This window comes from Tinamus guttatus, unplaced genomic scaffold, assembly GCF_059628265.1.
Source record: "Tinamus guttatus ecotype Peru unplaced genomic scaffold, ASM5962826v1 Tinamus_guttatus_pri_ptg000510l, whole genome shotgun sequence".
Taxonomy (NCBI): domain Eukaryota; kingdom Metazoa; phylum Chordata; class Aves; order Tinamiformes; family Tinamidae; genus Tinamus; species Tinamus guttatus.
In genome coordinates, this window is record NW_028289044.1 from 34,956 (window position 1) to 62,831 (window position 27,876).

Here is a 27,876-nt window from a genome sequence, read left to right on the forward strand (position 1 = left end):
CCAGTTTTATGCTTATTTTCATGGCTAGCAATAAATTGAAGAAAAAAAGTGAGATATTTAATTCCATTTTATGAATGAAATTGCTGGTATATTTTTAGTTATCATAGGCTGCAGTGTCAGTAGTTATGTAAAGCTTTAACTTCTGAGTAAAAATCATTGAAGACAATATTGCAGAATTATCTTTACTTTCACAAAAACACATTTCTTCCTATAACCATGTTCTGAATGACTGGAATTTTCAAATTATGAAAGAGACAGTGCATAATCATAAATATGACTGATTGAATTTATGGAGAATTCCAGAAGACTCCATCCTATTATTAATGCACAGGGGAACAATGCAACGTATAGTGTCCTGTATGCTCCACAGCATGTTGATAGTTCTGGATATAGGCCTCAACAAGTGAAAAGCAGCGAAAGGTGTTCAAAACTTAATACAGCTGAATGCAAAACAGCCTGTATGAGCAGTCAATATAGCTATCAGAACTGACTAGCATAGAGGATGCAATGAGGAATAAGAAGATTAAGGGGAGTCATCTTACATATAGATGGAAGGGTCTTCTATATTTAGGGCTCAGGAATTCTCTTGGTGCAGAAAAGGGAGCAGATGGAGCTTCCCAGCAAGGATCCTGGCCCTTGGAATTTGGGAGCATCTTAAGAGGTTTTGTACCTCCCTGGGAGAACACAGGTCAGTAAAGTCTGCTTGTGGACTGCCTCGCTGGAGCTGGAAGAGGGCCTTCACCATCACTTACAGTAACTTAGTGCCGCCTCTAATCGCTCTGTGTTCAAATTTAACACATAAGCAGCCCAACGCCAAAACTGGTCTCACAACTGTCCTAAGAATCCGCTCTCTCGTTGTCATTCCATCTGGGCCTGAGGGTTTTGAATGTGAACTGGCTTCTTATGCAGTCCTGCTGCCTGAATATTAATCTGTCACTCTGCCCTCCTACACAAAATAGTGAGGTTTTAAAAAAGCTTTTGGACTGTTTCATCTACATTGACAGAGGCGCAGAAATACCAAATTGAATCAAGTTCCTACAGATCTTTGAAAATGGTTGCTAGATAGAAGAGAAAGATCCAAATCATAACCCCTAGGGGAAAACACACAAAATCATGCTAAAATGTGCGGCTAATCCACATGTGCAGAAATCCACATGAGCCACAGCAAACCCCGTATCTTTTGAAGATAGGAGACATGAGAAAGATCTGAGACTGTTTTAGAAGAGAGTGCAGGAGACAGAACACGGGAAGCACAGGATAGAAGGAATGGAAAATATCCTTTTTTAATCCTACTCTCAGGAAATATCCAGTGGGGTGTTTTTCTCCCCACTATGGTATCCGCTCTATTTTCTTAACACTGTGTTTCATTTCTTAAACATAACTGAAAGATAATTAGATGTACCAATTCTTAATGAGATTGCCATAATTAAAATTGTAGGAACTGCAAAAAGTCCCACATGAAATGTGCTACAAAATTTAAGCTTGTAAAACCCTTACATTATGAGTTTATCTATATTTAATTAAGGCAAACTAAGTATATCACTTCTCAGATATAACAACTAGATTTGCAACTGGGGACTTAAAGTAATATAAAACTGTAAAAACATTTATCAGTATAAATACTGATATTGCCAGTATTTCACTTACCCCATGTCTCTATCCTAAAAATATTTACACTAGCTCTCAAACAGCTGCAAAACAAGTGTTCATTTTACTATTGCTTAAGCAAAACAGCATTTGCTTAGTATAGTTAATAAAGCATACTAGAGTTTACCTACCAAAGCACTATCTAAAAGAAATGCATACAAAACAAGTACAGTATTATGATACTGCTCTGATATCAATACTCAGCTGCTAAGAACAGAGAAACAAAGGCAACAAAAGCCCCATTACTGAAAAGCAGACAGGGAAAGCCAAATAACATTTTAGCAACTTAGCATCTGCACAATAGGTAGCATAAGCACACCAATAAAATATCAAATTAAATTTTGCATGTATATGGAAGCAGTAAGCATTTCTGGCATGCTGAAAGTTTACCTGAATTATATGAATATAAGCCTTTATCTGGAAAAAAAATATTGAAATGAAGTAGTGTCAGGGGAAAACACATGAATCAACACATGTAACAGGGATGGTTTGCACCTTAAACTTCATATTAATAATTTCTGGAAACTGTAGTATATGATATGGCAGGCCACAATCATCCAAAAGAAAAAAAACCTAACCAGCTTGAAGAAATTAAACAACAAAGCCGAATTACTTCTGTATCAACATTTATACTACGTAGTCACATAAGACTAACAGAAATTTCCAATTCTGAAAAACAACTGTCCATTTACTATGCCTAAATGTTTAACTTTTTAAGAGCAACTGATGTATCATCAGCTAGATATGTACTATGAATTCCTACCCTTAACATCACTGCACGGGGCGGTGAGCAGCCCAGCAGGGTGAGGTTAGGTTTTTCTAAACTTCCACATTTCTTGACAGAATGGAATCTACATGCACTAGTATGCAAAAATCTGGAAAGCCTAGAACACTAGAAAGTCATCAAAAGTTCAACAAGAACCAAGAGCCATCAAAAAGACTTGATGACATTCTTGAATTTAAATTTTGTAAAGAGCTGTTTAAAAGCTGGAGACTAGAGAATATTATTATTAAATTTATTTGAAAGTTTCACTACAACTATTACAATTGAATAATACAGTTTATCATGTTTCAAAAATTAAAGTAAAAATACTACTTTTAGTCAGAAAAAGTCAGGTCTGTATCTTTTAGGATCATTTTAAAGGTCTCCTAACTTGCTATCTATCCAGGGCCTAGAAATATTACTTTACACTATTCATTGCGTTATTCTGACAAAGAACATTGCTTTTCTGCCATAATTATATGACACCTAGATAATTTAATAAGATCATTATATCAATTAAATGGAGTGATAGAATTATAAGCAATATTCCAATTCCCTTTAGTTGCTTCAAAACATTGGTAAGATTTGAAATAATTTGTAGTTTAATAATAATTTAGTAATTCTTAATTCTTCAAAGAGCATAGATCTAACTTCTGATTTTTTTTCTGTATTTTGATAGTTTAAGGCCTTTGAAGACACCCCTGTATCATGTTAAATACCTTTTTATTAAAGTATTTAATAAAACATAGATGTACAATAAATATAATAAATCATAGATGTATAATAAATACTGATATTTATTTCAAATTCTGTGAACGAAACATTAATGCAAACAAAGATAGCATGCTCCAGGCCTGTGCTCCATAAAAGAAAGAGAAAAATTAATGAATAAGAATGAAAGGGAAAAATATCTGTTATTCTCTAGAGCTAATTTCTTTTTTGTTCACCACTCACAGATCTGTGCCGCTGACCTTATTATAATGCTCCATATTATAATGTGAATAAAAGGTAATTGATATGCATTACCATTAAGTACTACTCACCTACTAGTCAACAGAATTATTATCATTCTCTCAAATAAGATTCGGTAGCATTGATTTAAAACTGCTCTGCTGACTTACCTTATTCACAGCAAATTAAATGGGAGTTATTGAGACAGCAAGATACTGATTCTGCTGAAAAATGAGACTATACAGAGTTCCAGGGAAGTCAATGGCTTTCCCTGGATGACTGAGGTTTGACATGAAGGGGCTCCAATTTCTTTGGGTAAAATTTCAGACACATTTTAATCAATTATTATTAAACATTAGTAACTTAGCAGTCATGAAACCATCATAATGTTCCACAAAAAAGATTTGAACATTTTAATATGAAAATAATGGAGGAGAAGACCTGAATTAATAGCTATAAGATGCAACTCATCTTTGCTCTAGTGTACAACCACAGGGAAAAAATATAAATAAAAAGAAAGAAAATGGGTCTCAGGAATGATGAGACCATCCAATAGCTACTCTCCAAAACTGCAAAATTTTGTTCTTCATTCAGCCTACTAACTTGCTGATTCTAGGTTGAATGTAATCATTTTTACCATGTTAAAGTCTGAACACAGACCCAGAAAACATAGTCTGATTTCAGGTAAATTGTATAAAGCATAGTCAGGAACTTATTTTTAGAACTTATTTTGTCAAAAGAAGGTTTGCTTATGGATTATAAATTTTTTCATTTCACCCAGATAGATTAATAGAGAATATTTGGAAAAGGAATGCTATATATATATAGCTTTTGCATGCTATATGTAGACATCTTTTGTAGACCCTTTTGTTCTCCCACCAGACTTTTATACACATCATATTAAATTATCATGTAGCCTTCAACGACATTAATGGAAAAATAAAATTAGTTAAATATTCCATAAAAGAAAACCGCTTTATGTTTTCCTTATTTCCAGCTATTTTGAACCTGACTAATTTTCTGGTGTCTTGGCAGAATGCAGTTTGATCCACTATTCTGGAATTCTAAGTGTTGACCTCCAAACACTGTCATTTCTAAAATCTCTTAGACTGTGTTTTCAAGACAGCCATTGTCGCATAGATTCACTATTTTCCCTGATTAAAAAACACATATTTCAAAAAAATATAATACTGTAGTGTATCTCATGGCATTTGAAGCTGTGTCTGGAGACCTGGAAACACCTGCATTCCTGATTTTGTATGTTCCTCCCGTTCTTTCGACATTTAGCTATTATCCTCACTGTCCACCCACTCACTGCAGCCAGCAGATCAATACTTCAACCAGCTTAAAATATATTTTCGAAAAGAAATATCTGTTACTTTTTAACCCTAACTCACCTGTAAACTGTTAGAATACTTTCTGTAAAATAAAATAATGAAAGCTGCTCCTAAAATATATTCCTAAAATATAGAATTTTAAAAATCCATGTGCTTCCAAATGAGTGATACCCCGAAGTTCTTCATCCACTGAACAGTGTCAGCTCACACTGCACAGCCACAGACATTACATGTGCATCACTGTAAAAGCCTGATGAGGAAGGCTGGGATTCAGCGTGGTGACTGCTATCTCTGTGCTCTGGGATGTGCACAGAGGAAGTAATTACCCATTTGCAGTCCCATGGTAAAAAACCTCCTTCATTTCTGCAGTGGTTATCACTGAATAGTAATGCTAATGATAACTTCTATCCCATTCATCTCAACACCTACGAATACAGCATCCAAACCACATTTACTTTTCAGTGGAATCTGTGATTAGCCTCTTATCTAGTGTGAGAAGCATTAATAATGTTATCACCTAACTGACTACAGGAACTCTCACTTTTTTCCAAGATAATTTTGTATTTTCTGCTTACAACCTCATGTTAGAGGCAATATAAAAAAGAACTTTAATTTGCCAATAATTTCAATTAATTCTGTCTTGATAGTTAGTGATAGCTACATAGTTAATGACTCTCTTTGAAAGCTGGTTCCTAAAAAATGGCATATGGGAACTCTGTAGGAAGACTGCACTATGCTACTGGCTGTCATAGAATACTGGAGTTCAGTCTGCAGGGCTGACAAGCTGCTCATTTTCTAGAATACTAAAATCCATTGACATTAGAAGTGGAATACAAGCACTTCATGGTAAAACTACATAAATCCCAAGAATTTAACACAAAGCAAGTGGGTAAATATAGGTGGTTCTTTTAAACTACCTTCAGAGAATAGTATTCAAGGTTTATTTGTGTTTTTTTTTCACATATATATATATATTTATGGTAACCTGCCTGTCAGTCATGAAGATAAGAAAACTTAAGTGTCTATACAAAACAACAAACCTGTAATTCAAGATGTCTCTCCTTTATATAGCAGAAGTTTAATAAAATATTGTTTTGATTTTTTTTTTGGTAGAAGAACCAGATTTCTATATGCTACTGCTAGCATATTATCACTATTTTACCCAGTGAAGACAAGCAAGTATAACATCTGACGTCTGCCCTTCATCGGTTCCTTGGTGATGAAGTTTAAGATCCTTTGGGCTGGGAGCCCTTGTGAAGGCCACCTGGTGCAAGGCCACTTCAGAGCAGAGCCAACTCACAGCCTTGCTCAGGGTCTTGTCCAATTGAGTTCTGGATATCTCTAAGGGGATATTCCACCACCTTTCTAAACAATCAAGAAATATTTTTATTTTTATTTCAGAAGTGTAACACAAATTCACAGATTTTTTTTTCTTTTTTCTTTTTCTTTTTTTTTTGACAAATGGAACCCGGTACCGCTGCAGAATTCTGGCCAGGTGTTAGGTTTCCATTGCGGTGCCTTCCCATTATCAAATGGGGAACATCTAAAATGAAGTGAACATCTAAAATCCTTCCCTTGGTTAAACATGACTATATGGCGTCAAGGCACTGCTCTGGGAACAACCACATTAAATGATTCTTCACTGAAAAGCAGGATTTCTACACCAAATCTTCCTGCTCCACCAAGCCAGGAGTCTTTGCAAATCCTTCTCTATAGATTTCCACAGAGAGATGTAAGATTGTGTAGGTGATCACAGGAAAAGTATTTAACACTTTTTCCAGATTTTCCACATTCTTTAATCTGTCTTTAAACAGATCTTTCATCTCGTATCACTATTCTTCATAGCAATTATTTAATGTACATATGGGAACTACTACAAACAAAGAGGTTTCTTTGTAGGACTGAGTATTTCCTGAAAGTTAAACTTTCACTGAAGTCACATATGAATGCATTTTGTATACAGACACTGGATAACCCAATTGATACATAAAAGCATTCTTACATGGAAGAAAAATAGATTGAACTTATCAAAAATGTGTTCCAAAATGGCAGAAAATAAAGAAGAAAATAGTTAAAATAAGAATTTATTTAAAATAAAACTCACAGTCCTGAAAAAAATGGAGAGGAGTGAATTGTAAAAGAGATCCTTAACTGCTAGCAGGCATTTCTTTCCTTCTTTATATAAGTATAATATCATGGCTTAAAGGCTACACACTTTAACTCTCACTTAATGTATCTATCTCAGAGTATTATGATATGGAGCATTTTAATCCCTTTCACCTTCCAAGGCACAGATACAAGATCTGCCAACTATTTTAAAAGATTTACATAAAAGAGATAAACTAATAGAGACTCTATACAGAACATATGAAATACTCAAGCTTGACTGTGTTTCTGTGACTTTGTGTGTATTACCATAGGCATACACACAAAATAAAGAAAAGAAAATGCAAAGAATTCTTATAAATAGTTTTCCTCTTTTTAAAAAAGAAAAGAATTTTCTGTGGGAATGATAAAAGAAAAATCAGAGCATCAAATCAAGCATATTTTATGAAATTAATTCAGTGAAGAACAGTTTTGAACCACAGTCACTAGTGATCACTTTATCAAGAGAAACGATAGCCGTAACAAAGCTGCATTCTCACTGTATACTAACATATCTCTTTTCCTTAACACACTATATATTTTATTTTCAAAATATTTACTGATAACTGTAAACTACTGTGGATCATGTATACTAACTGTATGAAAAAGAGTTAGAAGATAAATTTAATTCGTGAATCGAACCACATAAAGCAGCATCAAAACAAACCAACAGGCCATGATATTTAGCTGTACATGTTTATAGAAGTCACTGTTCTTCATTTATAAGAAGTTTGAGTTAGAGAGAAAGTTATTGCACTTCCACTTTTGGTTAAATAATGGAATGATAAACCTAATACAGGAGACTGGACTTCAGAAGATAAAAACAGAACACTGCCAAAGACCAAGATAATTCAGTCAAGCTGAGGATTTGAACCAGGTAGACTAACAAGAGAAATGGTAGCTTATACAGCATTTAGTATTACCATATGCACCAGTTCAAGCTTATCAGCAATCATAAATTCATAAGAGCTACAAATGAACACACAAATTTTGTTGGCTTCCTATGTAAAAGAATTTAATATACATATTAATTCAAATGAACTACACACAGGTAAAACCAGTAACTTACTTTGTAACCTCCGTGTGGGACTCTCGCCATGGAGTTGTCTGCGTGGCAAATACGGGGACGGGTGGGGAAGTGGCAATGAAGAGACATCATGTGTTTGAAGTTTGTACCAGTGAGGTTCATCATCTAGTAATGCTGTCTCTAACTCAATGAGAATCTCCAAAAGAAAAGGCGATTAAAGGTCAGACGGCATTAAAAAGAGAACACAATCAGCATATCCATAAAATTCATTCGCTTATTCTATTTTCTCACCGTTAAGGAATATGTGTGAAATTTTATAAACATCTTACATTTAAGAGAGGAGTTTCTATGCCTTTGATGATGTCAAATAAATAAACAAACACAAAACCCTTAGTACCTTACTAACAAGCTTAACAGCGTTCAAACATCTTCTAGAAAATTAGTCTGCAATACTTTCCAACATCTAGACTGTGGATAATACGGATTGTAATGAACAGTTCTCAAATAATATGAAACCATTTGGATACTGTTTCAAAACCAGAACAATGATTTAATACCTCAGTATTGCGTGATAAGTGCGAGATCACTATTTGTTTGCTTCTAAGCTAAATAAACAGAAATATAACAATTAAAAGCAGTTTTGCTTTGTCTCACTATATTTAATTATTTTATTCAGGAATATTGTATGTCGAAATGAATATGTGTTCAATTATACAAAATAACAACCAAAGATAATCATATACCTCTCCTAAAAATTCACTTTCTTCCTCTCGAACTCGTGCTTGGTCCCAAAGAGTAATTTCTAACATTCGTTCTCTAAATTCTCTCCGGTGAACTGGAGAATAAATGAATGTTTGGTTCCACTTAGGTTCCAATGTTTTCTTTACTGTTTTTGTTCTTCTTTTATTTTTATCACTGCAAAAAAAAAATTAAATATTAAAAGTGACCAAAATATAAAAATATTGTAATAAGCATCCCATGGAACGCAGCAAAATCTAAATCAGCTGTACACTGCATAATACTTTGAAAAATACTATTGTAATATGGCTCAGAATTAGCCCTTTATGACAAAATTAAGTTCAGTACATATATCGAGAGCAATCCATGACTTCATATTACAAACATAGCCACTTCCCAGTTCAAATTCCAACTCCGAGTTTAAGAAGCTTCCTGAAAACCAGGAACGTTTAAGCTCATTTCAGAAACAGAAGACAGGGCTTTCAAGAAACAAAATATACTTCTGTAGATGGGACTTCCATGGGCCATTGCTTGGAAGTAAAACTACTGTATGGATAACACTGGGCACAGGAAAAATCAGCATTTCAGACAAGGCAGCCGGCCTGTTCGCTTCTACTTGCCAGGCCTACAGGGTGCTAAGCCACAGAGGGGAGGTTTTGCAGAACACTTTTGTTTGAAATAATTAGCTTGCTGATGGAAACAGGTTTCACTGGAAAATACCCACATTCCTTCAAATGGGAATACTGAAAAGGGTGCTCAATCCTTAATTAACAATCCCTAATTTTAAACTCCCTGATAAATGCATAATGCAATAGCAGTACTGATTCTCGGAGACTCTCTGAATGGTCATGAAGACACTGTCCATTTGCAAATGTTTCAAGTTGCAAAAGTTATTGTATTTCTTAAGTGTTACTTAGAATCTGGATCAACACAATAACTATGAATTAACATTTTTAGACACACTGTCAGAACAAATAAAGTAATTATTTCTATTGTAATAAAGATTTACTTACCCTTGAGATTTGAAACAAGTTGCATGGGAAAAGCTTTTTCACTGAAATGTGTTTAATGAAAGAGTTTCATACCTTCATCTAATTAAGCACTTGATTTGTTTAAGCGTATTTTATCTCTGGCAGATTTCTTTCTCTTATACAAGAAACATATTTTTGCTTACCTAGCCTTTTCTTCTGAGGAGAAGAAAAGCAATTAGCCTGTCAGGACAAAAACTAATTCGAAAAGATAGCTTGCTAGTTCTTTTTTTGTGTGTGTGAGATAAGAAACAGAAGAAATAATTGAAGAAAAGATTCTGAACTCTTCACGTAAACAGGAAGAGAAAAACATCTTGTGAACATCAGCACAGAATAATAGAATATAATAATATATAACTTTCGGCATTTGTATAGATTAAATTATTTAATGAAATATCTGTTTCTCTTATATAGAATTATTTGAAGTTACATTGTGAGCTGCTATGAATACAGACATTTTTAGCAGCTTTATTAATCTTCAAAAACCTACTGAGGCAACTTTTGCAGAATTGATTCCCAGTTCAGTTTAGCTTCAGTGTCTCCAAAATACAGCAAACTAAGAATCTGGTCCAACAGTTTAAGTATTTTTGAGGCAAAGACAATCCAGCCAAGAATTTTCTCTCAAATGATACAGTAATTTGTGCAGTCACTGCAAGTTTTTTTGTTAACATATGGCATACAATGTAAGTGGAAAAGCAGTGTCTTCCAAAGAACTGAAGAGCTTTCATTTTGGAGGAAATCAACTGGAACTAAGATAGTTAGCATCTTCTCAGTTTGGATATTATGAAAAGCAAAGGATGTAAAAATAGAGGCAGTATGCACGCAATTCTACAGATTTAGCGAAATACTGGCCAATTTTTAAAATATTGAGTTAGTTTAACCTTTAAATTATTTGATTGAGAGAATACAAAATAAAGCTAAATATATTCCTCTACTGATTTGTGCTGAAGAAATACACCCCAAAAAGTTCATCTGGATGACACACTACCCTCTTTGCTGTTCTTCCTGCCACCCAAGTGGAAATGAAAGAAAATCACGAATTAAGAAACAAAGAAGTGATTCAGGAATAAGGGCCCCTACCATAGTATCATTTTCCTTAAATGGATATGTATCACAAGCACAGATCAATATGAATCTGAGGTATCTTGTTATGACAGATACTGTGATATGAAATCGGTGAGTTTCACCTTCTCCTGTTTTGCTGTGCAAAGGTCGGGGGAGAAATGAAGTGTTGAAGAAATGATCAGTCCATAAATCTGTGAACTTAATTCTGTGCAGTTCTCCCAGCTTTCCCTGCACTAGACAGCTCAGGAAATAAGAGCATAACAAAATACTTACACCTTTTTTTTTTTTTTTGCAGGTAACAGTTTCTTATGCAAAGAAGTATGTCCACCTTTCCCTTTCCATTCAGTATCTAAATAAATATCCAGCTAAAATGAATTTGTGTTCAGTGTTCAAAGAAAAACTGCTGTTACACAGCATATACAACAGAGAGACTCCAACCTGTAAGATTATTCTCTGATGACCAGTAAATTTAGCTCCACGTTTGGAATATCAGAGTAATTCTTACTCAAAAGCACCTTGTCTTTCTGTTCACCCTACCTTCTGTCTGGGAGAAAGTAAATTTTAACGTAAGGGTTTCTTGGCCTTCCATCTTCTCTTGAAGGAAGATCCTTTGCTCCCAGTATTGTGACTATTAACTGATGACCAACCTTGTCATACCACAGTTTTATCTGCAATGAAAACAGTATTCGTTAATGAATTCATTTCTCCGATTAAGTAACACATTAATCCTTAAAATTAATTTTATTCGTTAGCTTCTATCAGTTACTTTAACACAAAAAGAATATGTTTTACTTTGTACTTATACTAAAGCAGAAAAAATAAGTGAATACTTTAATAATTTCAGTATGTACCAGGAGTCATTCATTTTTAGAACCTTATACAGCACGTACGTTATTTCATACTAACTGTCTTTCAGGTGGTACTCTGTTTAGGATTATTCTCTCTTGGCAGTAGTATTGCATTACTTATATTCCTGGCGTATGGTATTCGTAATTAATGACTGAATATTTCATCTCCTGTTGTGCTGGGAAGACTATGGTTGAAGACCATAAACACTAGGAGTCTCCTAAATGTTTTCCAAGAGACTTACTCTGAAATCAAATAAGCCTTCCAAGTACTTATAAAAAGAGAGAGGCTCAGTAGAACAACTCTTTCCCAGTCCTACTCAGCAACAACAGGACAAAAACTGCTATTACTCATCTCTCAGAGTTGGTCTGGCAATGGACAACCATTTTTAGTACAGTCATTAAAAGCTGCTATTTAACTGTTCCGTTTTGAAAATTATAGCTACAAATACATTATTGAAGGAAAGGATCTACCTGCTTTAGAGCACTCACTGCGGCACGGGGAGATGGTGTGGGAAGGACATAACAACACCTTGCAAATAATCAGGGAGTCATTACATGGAAGTACCAGTCTGATATAATTAACTACAGCTACAAAGCAGACTGTCTTCATGGGGGTTACTTGAGGCAGAGGATAAATTAGGACATTTAAAGGAAACACTAAACACTCCCTAAGCTTAAAGGAATCGCAGGATAGTGCCCAACCCAACGTAACAAAGCAGAGCACCTTTAGATCCTAAGGTATATAAACTTAGGGGCAGGTTCACCTTCTGGGGAGCACGTCCCACATCATTTCAGATACAGGGTCTCCAACTCTATCATAGCTCCTCATCATCTGCATTCAGCCACATAAAGAAAGGTCTTGATGCAGTTCTTAAGTGTGTTGAATGAACATCACAAAGCTGATTGACTTTTCTGACATTTCTAAAACTTCAGTACTTGGAATGACACTCAGTCACACCAATCTGTTCAGGGGTGGCACCTACTTCTTCCCACTCCATTACCAGCTCTTACATGGGCATTAAAGAAAAGGGGACTCCTGCCTGCTTGGGCCTACTTTCAATTTTACAGGCTTCTCACACCAACAGTGTGAGTGGGTGTGAGTCACTCTGTGACTACCAAGGCTGAAAAAAATGTGTGGAAGAAATTATTAATTATTATTATTAAATATTAACTTTAAATAATTAGAGTTCATTCAGCAGAACTCTAGAGACCGTTCTTCAATTCCTGCAAGGAAAAGGGCTCTGTCACTATTGCTTGAAACTGAGAATCATTCAGACTAGCACAAATGTGCATCCAGCTACAGATCTCAAGTAGGAAGTTTTACACCAACCATACAGACCCAAAAGGAAACTTTGATGACATCTGAAGTACAAGTCATCTTAAATGTTTTCTGTTATTAAATACAGGAAGGGCATCTACATTTTATCATCTACTTACAGGTTTCCTTGGGCATCCTTGAAGCAAAGGACATACTTGTCTATTCATAACAACTTCCTATTCCCACAATCCTAAGGGAAATAGCATTCTTCATTATCTGTGTTTCTTAGGAAAAAGCAGATCTCTCTCTCCTGTGTTCAGAATGCTAATTCTCCAATACACAGCCCAGACATTCTAACTCAAGAAGTCATCTGACTTGGATGCAGAGAAAGGAAGAAACCGCAGGAGTGACAGAAAGGATGTAAAACCTGACAGAGGGGAGGATGGGTCTGTATTCTCATGGGATTAGGAGAAGGAAGAGGAGACAATGCCCAGAAGCTGCTTTCAAATGACTGAGAAAGAAAAGTCTACTGTATGCTTCTTGATGAACCACAGCAAGAACAGAGCCATGGATCTCACTGATGACATTATAAGAACAGGGGGGTATAAAAAGACTGGATGAGAGAGGTAGAATAAGGTGAGTAAAGAATCCAGACAGTTCATAACTGGCACAAAATATATTGAACGAAGAGAGCGAGGTGAAAGAAAATGTGACAAGAAGTCAAGACTGAAAAGTGGAAAGGAAAAAAAATGAGAAACAGGAGTTAGAGTAGCATACTGAACATGGCAAATGGCACTGGAAATAGGACTGACCTAATTCTATTTCTGCATATGCAATATGCGCATATTATGACACAATATCTGGATGGTGTTGTATTCTCCTACAAGGACCTTGTCTTTTATACTCACAAAGAGAGAAAGGACAGACATTTAAGACAAAGAGTTGCTCTTCAAGAGACTCAAATCCCTCTTTCCTAGAGGTCCTGTGTGTCGGGGGCTCGATCATTGAAAACATTTCAAAAGGGATTTACAAATTGTGTGTTCTGCACTGTCTGTGCATCTGGCCTGATCCACTGGGGCCTGATTGGAGGCAGTGCTGACTTCACAATGTTTTAATTGAAGTTGGAGGTGTACAAGGCTTGCATAGAGCTCAAGTTACTGAAAAATCAGGACCTTGTTGTTTCAGATTTTGATCATAATCTTTCAGTTATCATTTTTTAGTTTGCAACCAATAAATGCAGAACAATGCTAGCATACCTCATAGAGCATTGTATTTATTTTATACCGTGAAGCCAACACAGGGGTAGCATAGGTATAATGGAAAAGACCGTTAACAATTTAATTTCTCCTGTACAGATGAGTTGAATAGTATGCAGCAAAGATTTCTACTACCCCACAGTGAAGAACATTGAATTATTCAATCTGGACAGTGAAAGTCCCACAGGAGCACACAGGTGTTGTGATGCTCAGTACTGAAACAGTTCAGGAGCCAATGGAGCTGAACCTACAGAGCTCCATGCAGCAGCTTTCTGCACATAAAAGAAACACACTTTTAAAAGAAAGTGATTTAAATAAAAATATAGGGGATCTAAGGAACTATGAGGATGTTATCCCAAGCTAAATGGAGGTGAGGCCAAAACTGCAATACATGAAATAGACCACAAGAACACTGCGCTGCGCGATGCTAACATGGAAGCTAATGTCTGCAGAAAAGTAACTTGGATAGGATCTCATCTACATAAAAATCCTGCCTAATTTAGAATTTAGGTAAGTAAAATTCACCTAATCAAAAAGCGATCCAATCTGAATAGTTTCTAAAAATCTTTCTACTCAATGTGGAAGCCATGGAAACTTATTTCTGCATGTCACACACATGCTCATATAGTTGCCTCTTCTAGACAGATGTACACCTGCTTCATGGTAGACTTGTATTGTGATCTGCATTCAGGCAAACATCTGAACTTGATGAACCTTTAAATTGTGAGATGGTCTGTCATCTGAAGAGGGGTGCATCTGCTGCACTCCCTGAGATGGGCTTCCAGATAAAAATACCTGTCACACAGAGCTTAAGCAACAGGAACTGATCTGTTGCCCAGTGATGAAGTCAGGGAGGGAACAGAGCTGAGGGTCTAGTCCTGTCTTTGCAAGACTCTCTCTGTTATTTTAATCTATAGTGGTGTAAGGCGAGATCAATACACATTTTGGGTAGTAAGTCTGGAACATGCTAAGCTAAAATGAAGCTTTCTCTGCCTGCTGAGAACAACACACATATTCCTGGCCGTGCAGTAGTTCAGCTTCAGGGAAGACTTCATGCTCCCAAGATAAAGATGAACAAGAGCTTGAGAAAAAAGATACTTTTCTGAAAAACACCTTCAATCCTTTCAGTCTAGGGAGGAACTAAAACAGCTATATCCTTTTTCTGGAATGACTCTTCTATGCATAAGGGAGGACCAAAAGGTGGCTGCTCATGCTCCATGTACCCATTATTCCCTTTTGGTCACCTGTATCTCAGAAGCAGAGGCAGATGCCTACCTCAACAGAACGACTCACTGTCTGCAGTAACCTAAGTTCTATGTAGTTAATGGAGATAGGCAGCCTCCATTTGGGCTGGATTGCTCACTGTAGATATTGAGACACCTATTCTTTCCTCCAGCTGCACATATGGATATAGGACAGCCCAAGCTGTCCTATAAGGCACGTCAGATTATTTGAGGTTAGTGTGCTTAACTTAAATAAGTTAGCTTACATAATTAAGCACGTTTACTATATTTCACCCTTTTAACTTGTGTATCCTGCCCTAACTGGAAGCTTTTTATTCAGAACAGTGATAGAAGCCAGAGTCCTGAAAAAAGGAGAGATCATGAAATTAGGATCAATAACCAAATATATCCGCATAACGGAATTAAGTTAAGAAAGCAGAAATAATATAAGAATATAACACTAGCATTTCCTATCTCATGAACACCTGACTGATCAATCTTAACCATGCATTTCTAATAGAGTGTTGTTGTGTATAACACATGCAGGCACTCTATATCTCAAATGGTAACTTTAGCTTTCAAAACAGAGAATGTTTATAGTTACTAATTCTGTGCTACACACAGGGCTGCTTCACGAAGCTCATAGCATCAAGGCACATCCTTGTGTGAGCGCAAGCGACTGCCTGCTCTGAGGCTTGAACTCTGCTGCCATTGCAAAAATGGCTCGTGTCAAAACGTCACCGGCTTTGAGAGACAGTCGGCCTTGCATTTTTGCTGTTATTTTCAGCGTGACATTTATTCTAACTGGTATAACTATTTGCGACAGTAACATTCTGTAACTGAGAATCTACTTTGCTCTCTTCATTACTTGGAAATAAGCAGTACTTCAGTAAAATAAGTTGTGGAAAAGAAATGTTCCAATTTATTTTTCAAAATGCTTAAAGCAATCATTTAATTTGATTAATCTTATAAGGTTGCAGATGTTGCCCTTAGGCGGCAAAGTCTGTGGCGTAGCTGAGATGATTAGCTCTGCTTGTTCTTAAACCTACCTCTAAAAAATGTTAACACCTACTGAGTGTTGCTAGATTTATGTCTGATATGTGAAAAGAAATATTAGAAAAATCACATAGCTAAGATTTGTTTTCTAGTTGCTTCATTTTGATCCCAACAATGGCAAAAAGATGCACACATATACTTTTATAGTTGATTAAATAGGAAAATATTCTGTAATAAAGCAAAAAGCATGTGTGCGAATTTTAAGTTAGAAAAAAAAGTCCAGTTTAATTTCAAGTCTGACTCTATCACACTCTGATTCAACCAAATGAGGAAGAGATACTTCACAGAAACCACAGGTCATTCTCTACTGAGGTATCAGAAAACATCATTCTTAAAATTCAAAAACTGCTGGTATGTTAAACTGAATTTAAACAATTCAAGAAATATATATACTTCCTTCCAAGAGTTGTTTAAGTAGAAAAACTTTAGAAGAAGAGTGCATAGAAGGGAAAAGAAAACTGATTGTTTTTATTTTCAATAAATGATAATTGTTAGATCATCCAGGGATACAGGAAACGGCAGAGGAATGGAAGGACATGGTGAGATGTATGGAGGAGAAAACTGTGCCAGAATCTGGGACATGCATGACCAGGATCAGATTCAAACTAACGATTAGAGAAGATGCAAGCAAGAATAAAGAGGTGCATTTCCCTTGAGAGCAACAAAACGAAGAGGTATAAACAGCAATGTCTGGAGCCCCTGTAGCCAATTCTACAGACGAGCCACAGTGTAACGTGTACGTGCTGACTTGGCCCTAACCAACAGCTCAGGGCTTGGAGTTGGCTAATTCCTCACACCCAAGAGCAGCTGCAGTTCTGCAGGCAAGGCTAATACCCAAGCCAGCCAAGAGTCTCTGCTCTTCCCTGTGTGGTAAACGTTATCTTAAATTAATCCGCATTAAACTATCTCCTTTCCCTACAAAAAGTGGGCAGATGGGCAGCGAGGTGAAGGGATGTTGGCAGCTCCTGCCTCTGACCACTGCTGAGCGCAGCAGAAGACAGAGGAGCCCACGGTGGCTCCTCGGATGTTGTGCAGGGCTACCTGGGGCTAAGACTGTTCCTGTCTACAGGGTCCTACATTACCCAAAGCGAGGTCACCAAGTAAGCCTTGGAGATACACTCTTACCTTTCGCTGGATATTCCCTAGCAAGCTCTAAACATCGTTATCTTAAATAAGCAATGTAATCACCTGATCATAATAAATTGTTTTTATTTTTGTAATTAATGGTATTAGTCAAAAAAGAACCAATTTGATGTCTATGTTTTGATCTTATACGATGTGATTAAATACGACTAACTACCACACTTCACTTTTACATCAGTATGTCATGAGATACCCAGTTTCAATCAGATGTTTGCTTTTTCATTTGAACACTCAATTGTCATATTTATAAATTTATTTTGTACATAACTTGAGAGAAATATTTAAAATATTTATCTTAAATACAATATTTATCAGCTACTAACAATTTGCAACTGACTTAGCACTCTTCTTTGATTTTATTATCAGAAGTAGAAACTAATTTTCTTAATAAAAAGCTATTTTATGTCCACAGTACATAGAAATATGTTTACCTTAAACAATAGTATGAAGACCCTAGTTTTGCTTTCTTAATTTTTTCTTACATTTTAACTTGGAATTTATGTTTAAGCACTTGTAAGGACTACTTTAGGGAAACAGCACAGTATTAAAATATATGCACTTAGTTTATCAATTCCTGTTCATAATCAAACCGTTTTCTATATTGTCATTTAGAATTCCTTTATAAAATTATATTATTATTTTTTCATTTTGATATGAAATTTAATCATCTCATCCTCATCATTTAGATCCAGTCCTTTATATCTTTTCTTGAACAACTGATCAAACAAAAAAGAAACATTTCTACAACTCTCACAAGAAAAATAAATATGGCCAGAAACATTTTTAGTAACAAAACCAGGTAATATTCTATATACAAAAAACTGAAAAGCATGCAGCAAAGCAAGATAAGCATTGTAATATACTAGTAAAACCTACTTTTGCGTTAATCTACAGTATCTCAAGAGCTTCCTAATGAAAAAAGGCAAACAAGTTGTACCCAAAAGTGTATCAAAGCTAAAAAAATTCAGTAACATAAAAGCAAAAGTAGAAGAAGTCTTCAAGTAGAAGAAGTTTTGACTATTTTGACGTATTTTTAAAATGCAATAACTGAATTTCATACACACACAAAAGAATGTTTCTTTATAAAAGGTACAAATTTATTTGCCTGTCTTCCACTCAAGGCGCTACTATTATTTGGAAAATGCAAAAAAAAAAGAAAAAAAAAGTGTTAACAGTAATGGATGATTTAAAGAGACATCGATCTTTATATAATGAGTTCAAACATCAACAGGACAAAATTATTTACTGCTTAAATAATAAACATGTTATGTATGTGGGATACGTAGCCATTATCACTGTTGAAACCTAAATGAGTTTGTAAATACTTGGTAAATAGCAAACAAAAACTAATTGTCTCTTTAAATTGTAATTTTAACCCTCATGCAGAACTTTACAAGCTGCTCACAGATGACATGAAACTTGTTAATATGGCTTAAAGCAACACACTAAAAATATGGGAAAACGGACTACAATGTAACGTTTTCCTACTATGCATTTTCCATAACAAACAAAAGAAAAACACAACTTTAGTTTCTGTCAGGCAGACGAAGCCTTTACCTGAACCCTAGGAACAAAAGGCGTTGTTCTTCTACTAAGGCTTTGGCTCTGGTAAGCAAAATTAAAGAAAAAGCAATAAAACAAAACCAAAAAGGACAACACGCTGGAAACTAAAAGACCAAAAGTAAAAACAAAGACACACAACTATTACTTTAAACACAGCTTTACACCAAGGACATATTTATCTAAAACAAAGTATTTTAAATCAGCAAACAAATTAAATCTGCAAATCTGTTACAAAATCATATCAAAACGCTGTGATTGAAATTCTAGCCTTAAGGAAGTCAGCAGGAATTTTGCCACTGATTTCCCAGGAGCAAGGATTTCATTTGACATGTCTGCCTGCTGCTAACATTTACAGGAGATTTGGAAAGAACATTAACAAAAGCAGCAGGTCAGCAAAGTGTGATTTAAAAGTGGGCTAGAAAATATCAATTCAGCTTGACCATCTCTTTCAGGAAGGCTGTAGATGCGCACTTGGAGATGGAAACAAATGCAGTTCACACACTGACAGCTTGGCTTTCTACAGTAAAGCACTACTAGATTTTCCACAACTGCAACTTTTAAGCAGCATTTCTGTAGAAAGACCTAAAAAAGACTTTACAATTGACTAAAAGACAAGGCTAACTGATATTAGCACTAAGTGGGGAAGGTGCAATCAATGAATTTTCAACCTCCAGCAATCAGGGCAGCAATGACATGTTGTATATACCGAAAACCCCCGCGTGAAATGGAATCTATAACATTGAGCAACCCCAGGAGACGTAGAGCACACAAGAAGCCCCATTTCTACCCCAAATGCTTGTGATTTAATACGTCAGCCTCCGGACGACACCGTGGATCTCAGCAGGTACATTCAGCCTATGGGCAGCAGGAGCTCCCGGCCCGATGGAGCTGGGCAGAAGACACCCCGCTGCCCCGGCGCCGGGACACGGCCTGCCCACACACGAGGAAAGCGGATCTTGGCTGCTTCTGCTCTACCTTCTGACAGAAATACAGATATCCACAGCACCACGGTCCTAAAAGGGGCAGAATGTCCCCGCCACGTCCCGGGGAGCCGCATTCTGCCCAGGCCATGGAGGCAACAGGCCCAGCCTGGGCACTAGCTCGTCCTGTGCAAACCAGGGCCTTGGGGTTTGTCTGTCCTGAGACGGAAAGACGGGAAAGGGAGGACAAAGGGAATGGGCAAGGAAAGAGGAAGACGAAGGCAAAGCCTGCCTCACACCTGAGCTCACCTTCCTCCCAGATATGCGGATATCCTACATTCTTTGCACTGCACAATATCCCCTGTCTAATTTGCTTTAGTTTATTCAATGCAAATTAATATACCTTTATTTTACTGCTTTATAAACTGTCTATGCATGGAAAATTGATCGAAGAACAGACATTTCTGTGGTTTTGATGTACAAACAGTTTGATTCTATCCACAATGTCCCCTTTCTCTGCTAGAATTTCCACCAGTGAAAAAAAAAAAGAAAGAAAGATTCGAATTTTATATCTGCACCCATTTACTACCACTTCTAGTCACGGTATCAGTTTCTAAGGCCAACTTCTGCAGAAGCCTTCCAAGTTTTACCTTTCATACAGGATTGAAAAAATAGCCCAAATGCAGTAATAAAGCATGTGTGAATCACTACATGAAGAATACTGACTTTTTTCAAAATGTCATCAAAAGAAAAACAGATCAATGAAAAAAAAACATAGAAACAGGAACCTGACAAAGCAAATAATAATAAACCTGACAAAGCAAATAATAATAAAACAATAAGTTCAACAACAACCATAATTTTCCGCTCAAAGAACACCATGGACCGAAAATACCATAATATAAACTGCACTAAGCACAGGTAACAATATTCCCAAACCTTAGTTTAGTATAACAAACAATAATTTGGTGTAGACACATAATATTTGTTTCGATTAAATAGGTATTTGGGTAAAATAAAAATCAATGGAAAGAAGATTTCTAAAGTACACAGAACGGTTCACTTTACTCAGCTCTGCAGCATCAGTCACTGCAGGAATGTCACTGTAGCCTCAGCATAAGAAAATATGTACTGAGAGTAATCCCAATTCCAAGAAAAATACACAAGTGACCACTGCAATTAAACACTGCAATTAACCTGGCTAAACAACTTTGGTTCTATAACCTAAAACACACAAGATTCAACATAGTAGGCACTAGAAACACATTCTCTCTTTCTCTAAAATCATTTCTAAAAACATCTTATATTTGTCCAAGAGTCAAATATATAAACATAGAAACTCAAATTCTGATTTAAATATCTACCTATATTGCCTTAATTTTAAAACCATCAAATGGTGAGGGTGCTCATTCATTTTTATTTAGGTGTTTAGGGATCCTCTGTTTCCCGACCCTTCCTGCCTCCCAAAAAAAAATCTGTCATGGAAGACCTTAAACTACATACTGAATTACAAATGTTTTGGTCAAGGAATACCATCAGGTAAAAGCTCAGTCAGCCTTTTCTATGTCTTTGAGACCAAAACAAAACTCCACTTAACATCAACCACCTATACATGTAAAAATGCAAAATTCGTTAAAAGAATTTTGCCAAAATACCTTTTGCCAAAATATCTGAGCACAGAGGCATTTTATTTTGAGCACACTATGCATACAGAAGTGCACGGAGAGCTGGCACTAGAGATAGCCTCAAGTATATATGGGGGTAGACTGAAGTAATAACTTTGTCAAAGTGCCTAAAAGCATGTGCAGAAAATCTACCCCCTTATTTAATACATGCTTCCTGGCATATTTTTGGACGGAATAAAGTCAACAAGCAGGACTGAACATAAAGAAAAACATTCTAAATTGCTGTCAATAAAACAGCTTGAAAAATGTGTTTGAATAAGGATGCACATATCCAGGTATTGATTCAAATGCTCCAGGCCTCCATCAGAATCGGAGGTGTCTCCACTTCTGCCCACAACTTTTTTATATCTCAGCCTACTACACACAGCTACCCTGGCCATCAGACTACAGAATAGTAGAACACAGAATACAGAATTTTCTTCCATTTCCATCTAGTCATCTTACTCATCCATCTCAACATTTCCGAAGCTGAGAAACTTCTCAAAAGCTGTAACAAATAAATAAATATTTAAAAAAATGAAAGAAAAACTACTTATTACTCTGAATTCATGGAAAAACAGTAAAAGGTTTTGATTTTCAAAACTCTAACTTAAAATATGAGTCCAAAATGAAACTGTTCATATTTATTATTTTGTGCAGAAAAAAAGAACTACAAAATACTTCAATTCTCTCTTAAGTTTTTTTTTTCTAAGAATGTTTTTCAGTCTATTCAGTCTGCACGTTTCCAAAATGCCTATTCTTGGATTCCTTGTGGGTGCCACACTGTGATCTGTCCACACCAACCTCGCTTTAGCTGATGGGGTAGACGTGACTAAATTTTTGAACCTACTAAAGTGAGATACCAAAGTTGAGACAGTGGGACATGAATTTTGAGAGTTCCTGAGCACTCATGACCTTAGTGCCAAGCAATGGGAGCCGTGGGTTACTATCGGCTGCCCTCTCAGGGAAACAAGGCAATTGTATCATAGGGAGTACTACTGTTGTATACAATATTTAAGAGTTGTATACAATATTTAAGAGAGTACAGAGGGACAAATGGGGTGAAAATCTCTAAATATCTTATATTATTATTCGGTTTCCTTAGGTGGGAGGAAATGTTACAAATTTATTAATAAACACATCTGTATCTTGAAAAAAATGAACAGAAATCTTCAAAAATAGGAACGATTCCAAGTTAAACCCTGAATTTACCTGCTACTCTGAGACGTGAACCTTTTGGAATTCTGTCATTCTGAGTATATTAAAACATATGCCCAAATCCCCAATGCTGTTTTTGTGCATCTCAAAATTCAATACCTTATCTAACTGCAAAATTAATAGAAATAATAGGTTAGCTATTAAAGCCTCATCTCAAACTATGAAGATTTTGTTTCTGGAAGGGAGAAGGTGAGGAAGTCAGTTCTGTGCAGGCTCCTGCTTCTCCTGCAGCTTTAGGGATCGTTTTCCTGCAGGACCAATGCATTGGACATCTGACCAGGTACCTCTGAATCACCCTGGCAGCTATGAGCCAAAACTTGTTGACAGCCAAATCTTTTCTTTTTTCACCATTTCCAGTATCAACATTTTTTGCCATATTGTAAAACTGTGTTTGTTTTTTTAAATATCACTGTTTGTACTTCGGCAGTTCACATTCCCCTATCGTTTCATTTTGTACAAAGCACTCTGCACTCTACAGTGATGACTTTTCATTCTGCTTTTTTTCAAAGGAGTCAGTATTTCAAAGCATTTAAGTACCACAATTACACAAAATTCAAAATCATGTACTGCAGATGGCTGCTCTGATGAGCAAAACGAATAAGGTCCATGCGTTGCACAATGGAGCTGACGTGGCTGCTGACCAGACAGAAAATATTTATTCCTCTCTTCTATAGATACCATAAACCATTTGTGTGAGACCGTCTGCTTGGATTTTCAGCGTATTTTTATAGCCCACTCATTATGCTAACATTAACATCTTGGAATAAATAAAAATGTGACATTTTCAAATGTGTTTTATGTCAACTTTGCACTGCTTCCATTTTGTTTTCCTCTCAGTTTCAAAGGGTACCAGGCCACAATGAAGCCCTTTTGAAAAATCACACTTTGGAATTCTAAATGAGACAGAATGGTGCACAAATCCTAAGTCCTTCAGTTGAGCACAAAAAAATTTCTTTCTGAGAAAACATTCATATAATGAACTTAGTAAAGGCGAAAAGCATAAGCGAATAACATGACATATTGATTCCCCATGAGTATAACATTAGTAAACTACTAAACAGGCAAAAGGACATCTGGTAAAAGGAATATTTGTGAGAGCTAGGCCATAAAAATAAATATCATTATTTTCCAGTCACACAGGTAATAAAACCTATCAATCTACATGTAAGTGCTACAGTTAAAAGAGCATAAGCACTCAACACGACAAATACAACCGGGGGTCAAGATTAGGCCTTTCTGAACATCTGACTACCAATGTGACAGCTTACCAGAAAAAGATACATACATACATCTAATACATGGATTGCTCTTACAAAATTATGTCCCTTTCTATACCGAGGTATATAGCATAACTTAAAAAGAAAAAAAAAAGGTTTAAGAAGAGATTTATTCTAATGCTAGCTCATACTCCGCACAGGTTTGGATATGCTGAAAAAGGCACAACATTAAAACATTAATATTAATGAAATGTTTACATACTGAAAGTTGTCCAGACAAGAACTGTGGAACATCTCTTAACATGCCAGGACTCATAGGAGAAGTCACTGAAATAGAAGGTCGGTCCATTTTTTGAGATTCAAATGAACTAGAACCTGTAATTATAAATGTTTTTTTACAAATAGTACCACTTGTATTATTCACAACATTCTTTAAATAAAAAGATACAAATAATCACATATACAATAAAGCTGCTTATTGTGGAAGAATTGCTACTATACCTATTTAAAATGACCAAATAATGATACTCAATTTTCTGATGCCGAATTGCAATCAAAAGCTCACCAAGTTTATAATAGTGACAAAATGTCATCTCAAACATCTCAAATAATGCCTGTAAACTGAAGGTCCAAACTCTCTATTTACATTACTGTGGCCAAAGGAATTCAGTCTTCTGAAGGGCACTTATTATCTTGTACAATTAGATTCATTATTTTTATTAGCCTTTTATATCAGATGGAGTGTTTTGTACATTTTATTTCTAACCTCCAAGAGGCTCTGTAAGAGAACAAGTTTTAACATATAATGTAGACTAAGAAAAAGGACTGTATTAAAAGCACAAAGCACTGCTTATTAACATTCCATATCTCACAAAATGTAATGGATTTTATTTTAGGACTTGGCTCATCAGTGAAAAGTTATTGTAGGAGTTTCTTCACATTGCTATAATTAAGTTTATGACACCATATTTATTAATAGCTTCCACTACAAAAGAAATCTAAAACAATGATAAAAAAAAAAAAACTCCAGGCTGAAATCCATTTTATAAGGTCTAAACCAAAGAACAAGATATTTTCTTATATGAATATTGGCTTCATCTATTTAAAGAGAGCTGAATGATCCTAATAAAACAGAAGTGTTCTGATTGCAAAGTAACTGACACTTTAGTTCTAAGTAATGAATAGTTCATACTCATTTTTAGTTTAAGGGAAATTAAAATTTGAGATTAATGTTCTTGCATATTAGTCAGCATTATGCTTTTCCTTTCAATAAAAAGAAGTCTAAGTTTATAACAAAATGTCAAGCCTCAATTAACACATCCCTACATCTGATAGTTTATTATTAAACAAAGCAGATGAGATAAATAGATGACACAGGACGGTAACATATTGAGACAGAGACAAACAGACAAGGGCTATATTGACTTTAGTGATGAACTATTTCAATCTGTACTTATATAAAAGAGAGAGAAGGATTTTTTCCTACCCCACAATTGAGACTTACTGGACTCCAGCTGTGCATGTGTGCTGTCAGGTATTCTGGGAATATCCCTGAAATCAGGAAAAGACAGGCTGATCGAAGAGCATTTTCAAATTTCAGTTACATCTGCAACATTTTTCAAGCCACCATGGAGTGCCTCTGGAAAACCACATGATCTGCTTTTTTTGCCTCAGCCATTTGCCCAGTGTGAGTAATTTCAGTGGCAAAACTAAAACCCAGAGCACGAGAGGCTGGGTGAGTGCAGGAGGTGCAGGGACACCGAAGGGGAATGCCACCCTTATGGGGAGTCACAGGGAAACCCAACGCAGCTTTGTGTAACCACAAATAAAATAACTGAGTAGCTGAAAAAGCATGCAGGCAATCTCAGCATCAACTGCACACTGAAACTGTGAGTAGCAAACTTTATTTTAACACTATCAATGATTTAAACTTATTGGACACTCAACCATACTGGGCCCTCAGCAGTGGCTATCCCACTATGCCCTTTACTCATCTTGAACTTCACATTTGGAAGACCTTACCTTTCCATTGGGAAGATCAGCTGTACAACTTCGTCTGGCAAAAATATGTACTTAAAGATACATGGGATGTTGTATCACCTCTATTAAGTGGCACGTAGAGCTTTGTAATTTTAGAACCCCACTTGCAATGACTAAGTACCTCGCTATGCCCACACACGAGACCTATTCTTCCCGTGAGGGACAAATATTACTGTATTAAAACTATGCTAATAGAAACATTTTGGAGGCACTTGGGCAGAACAAGGCAAGATGATGACTTTCAGATATTGTGTGTTTCAGCAGATTCAGGTTTTTGAAGAAATATTAAGAGGAAGGGAATGTTAAAAAATGCTTTGAATAATACCCACTGCCTGATGCAAAGAAAGTTGGCACTACATAAACATAAAACTTACCTAGTTCCCTTCTGACACATCGTTTCCAAACATTTCTCAACAGTCACTAGAAAAACAACTTCACTATTGAAGAATTCAATTCACCAGGTGACCTGGCGCTGCAGAACCCAATAGTTCGAATGAATGAAAAGTTCTACAACTGGCACAACTGCCCACTGTGCCTAAGGAAATGTCCCTGTCTCTGCTGCTAGTAAGCAAAGCAAGTCAGAACCTTGTGCTGTTGGAAAGTAAATACCTAGGTTTACATATGGAATTTTTCTAGAATTTGTAGAGGAACCCAATACTTGCCTATCACTTCACTCAGATATACACTCCAGAATCTAACCTTTAATTTAAAATTATTTTTAGTGGGTGAGTTTGAGAAGAAAACCTTGAAAATAGGTACCTTTGTGAGCAGATGGAATAAGAGCTTTCTGGAGATAACTGAAACAAAAAACTTGAAAGCTTTGAACACTATCATTTCTTTTCCTGAAGCAATCATACAGCAGTATTTCACAACAGTTTGAAAGGCATTATTACAAGGAACTCTTACTGAGACAAACAGATGTAGGAGAAACAGCTGCAGAAATCTCGGATTGGCATGGAGAGAGAGAGGGTTTTGGCAAGTGTTTTTAGCATCCCTTACAATTTTTGAGCATCTTTCATTAAAAGCATACTTGACAGAATAATAAATACAACACAGTACATCATGCCTTCCAAAATGAAAACACTAGGTAACTAGGAAAATAAAATGCCATTTTAAAAAATGTGTGTCTGAGAATTAGAAAGAGGAATATGGAAAAAATATCGCGTGTAAGAGATAGCCAGATGTCTCAAAATAGCCATTTGGTCATCATTTTTTCTTGTAAGATAGAAAAAAGGGATAAATTACATGCTTTTTTTAAAGCACCCTTCCATTTCATCTTCCTTTATCAGCTTAGCTTGGCACCTTCACTTTTCATAAAATTCAGCTCGTGTTATAATGGAAGAGAACTGACCATAGTATCTACTGGAATTGGTCTTTGCACTCAGAATGAGACCACAGGTTCTCTCTCAACTAAGCTAAGTGCCAGTCTCTGACTGTCTCATGAGCTAATGCACTACCACGAGACCATCACAAGACTCCCATGTCTTAATTAACAGGATATACCTCAATGTGAAAGCGCTCCAGGGAATAAAGTTTCAATTATTTAAAATTACTGAAAGTTCAAATTAACCAAAAGTCTGAAGTGATGATTATTTTATTCCCTGGGGCAGAACTCCAGACATATGGCTATGTTCCCTTGGGCGAGTGCAAGATGTTCATTTCTATACCCATTTGATTATAACAAGGAGTCTCCTAAACTAAGAAGAAGATACTATATTACCAGCTCATCACCTGAAATCTCATGAAAAACACTTCTGAGGTTCTAATTT

The 27,876-nt window shown here is 36.0% G+C and overlaps 1 protein-coding gene across 1 annotated transcript in view; it reads right to left on the reverse strand.

Annotated features, from left to right (window-relative positions):
* The window catches only part of RIMS2 (regulating synaptic membrane exocytosis 2), a gene marked incomplete at its 3' end in the record, with an annotated part of 276,506 nt that overhangs the window by 32,702 nt on the left and 215,928 nt on the right, over nucleotides 1-27,876 (reverse strand). The window contains exons 9-15 of the mRNA XM_088533604.1: nucleotides 25,572-25,618; nucleotides 24,330-24,442; nucleotides 19,043-19,090; nucleotides 11,239-11,369; nucleotides 8,614-8,785; nucleotides 7,913-8,066; nucleotides 2,038-2,064 (exon numbers count right to left, since the gene is read on the reverse strand). Of these exons, the coding sequence (XP_088389730.1) occupies nucleotides 2,038-2,064; nucleotides 7,913-8,066; nucleotides 8,614-8,785; nucleotides 11,239-11,369; nucleotides 19,043-19,090; nucleotides 24,330-24,442; nucleotides 25,572-25,618 (692 nt within the window). The remainder of the gene's footprint in view (nucleotides 1-2,037; nucleotides 2,065-7,912; nucleotides 8,067-8,613; nucleotides 8,786-11,238; nucleotides 11,370-19,042; nucleotides 19,091-24,329; nucleotides 24,443-25,571; nucleotides 25,619-27,876) is intronic.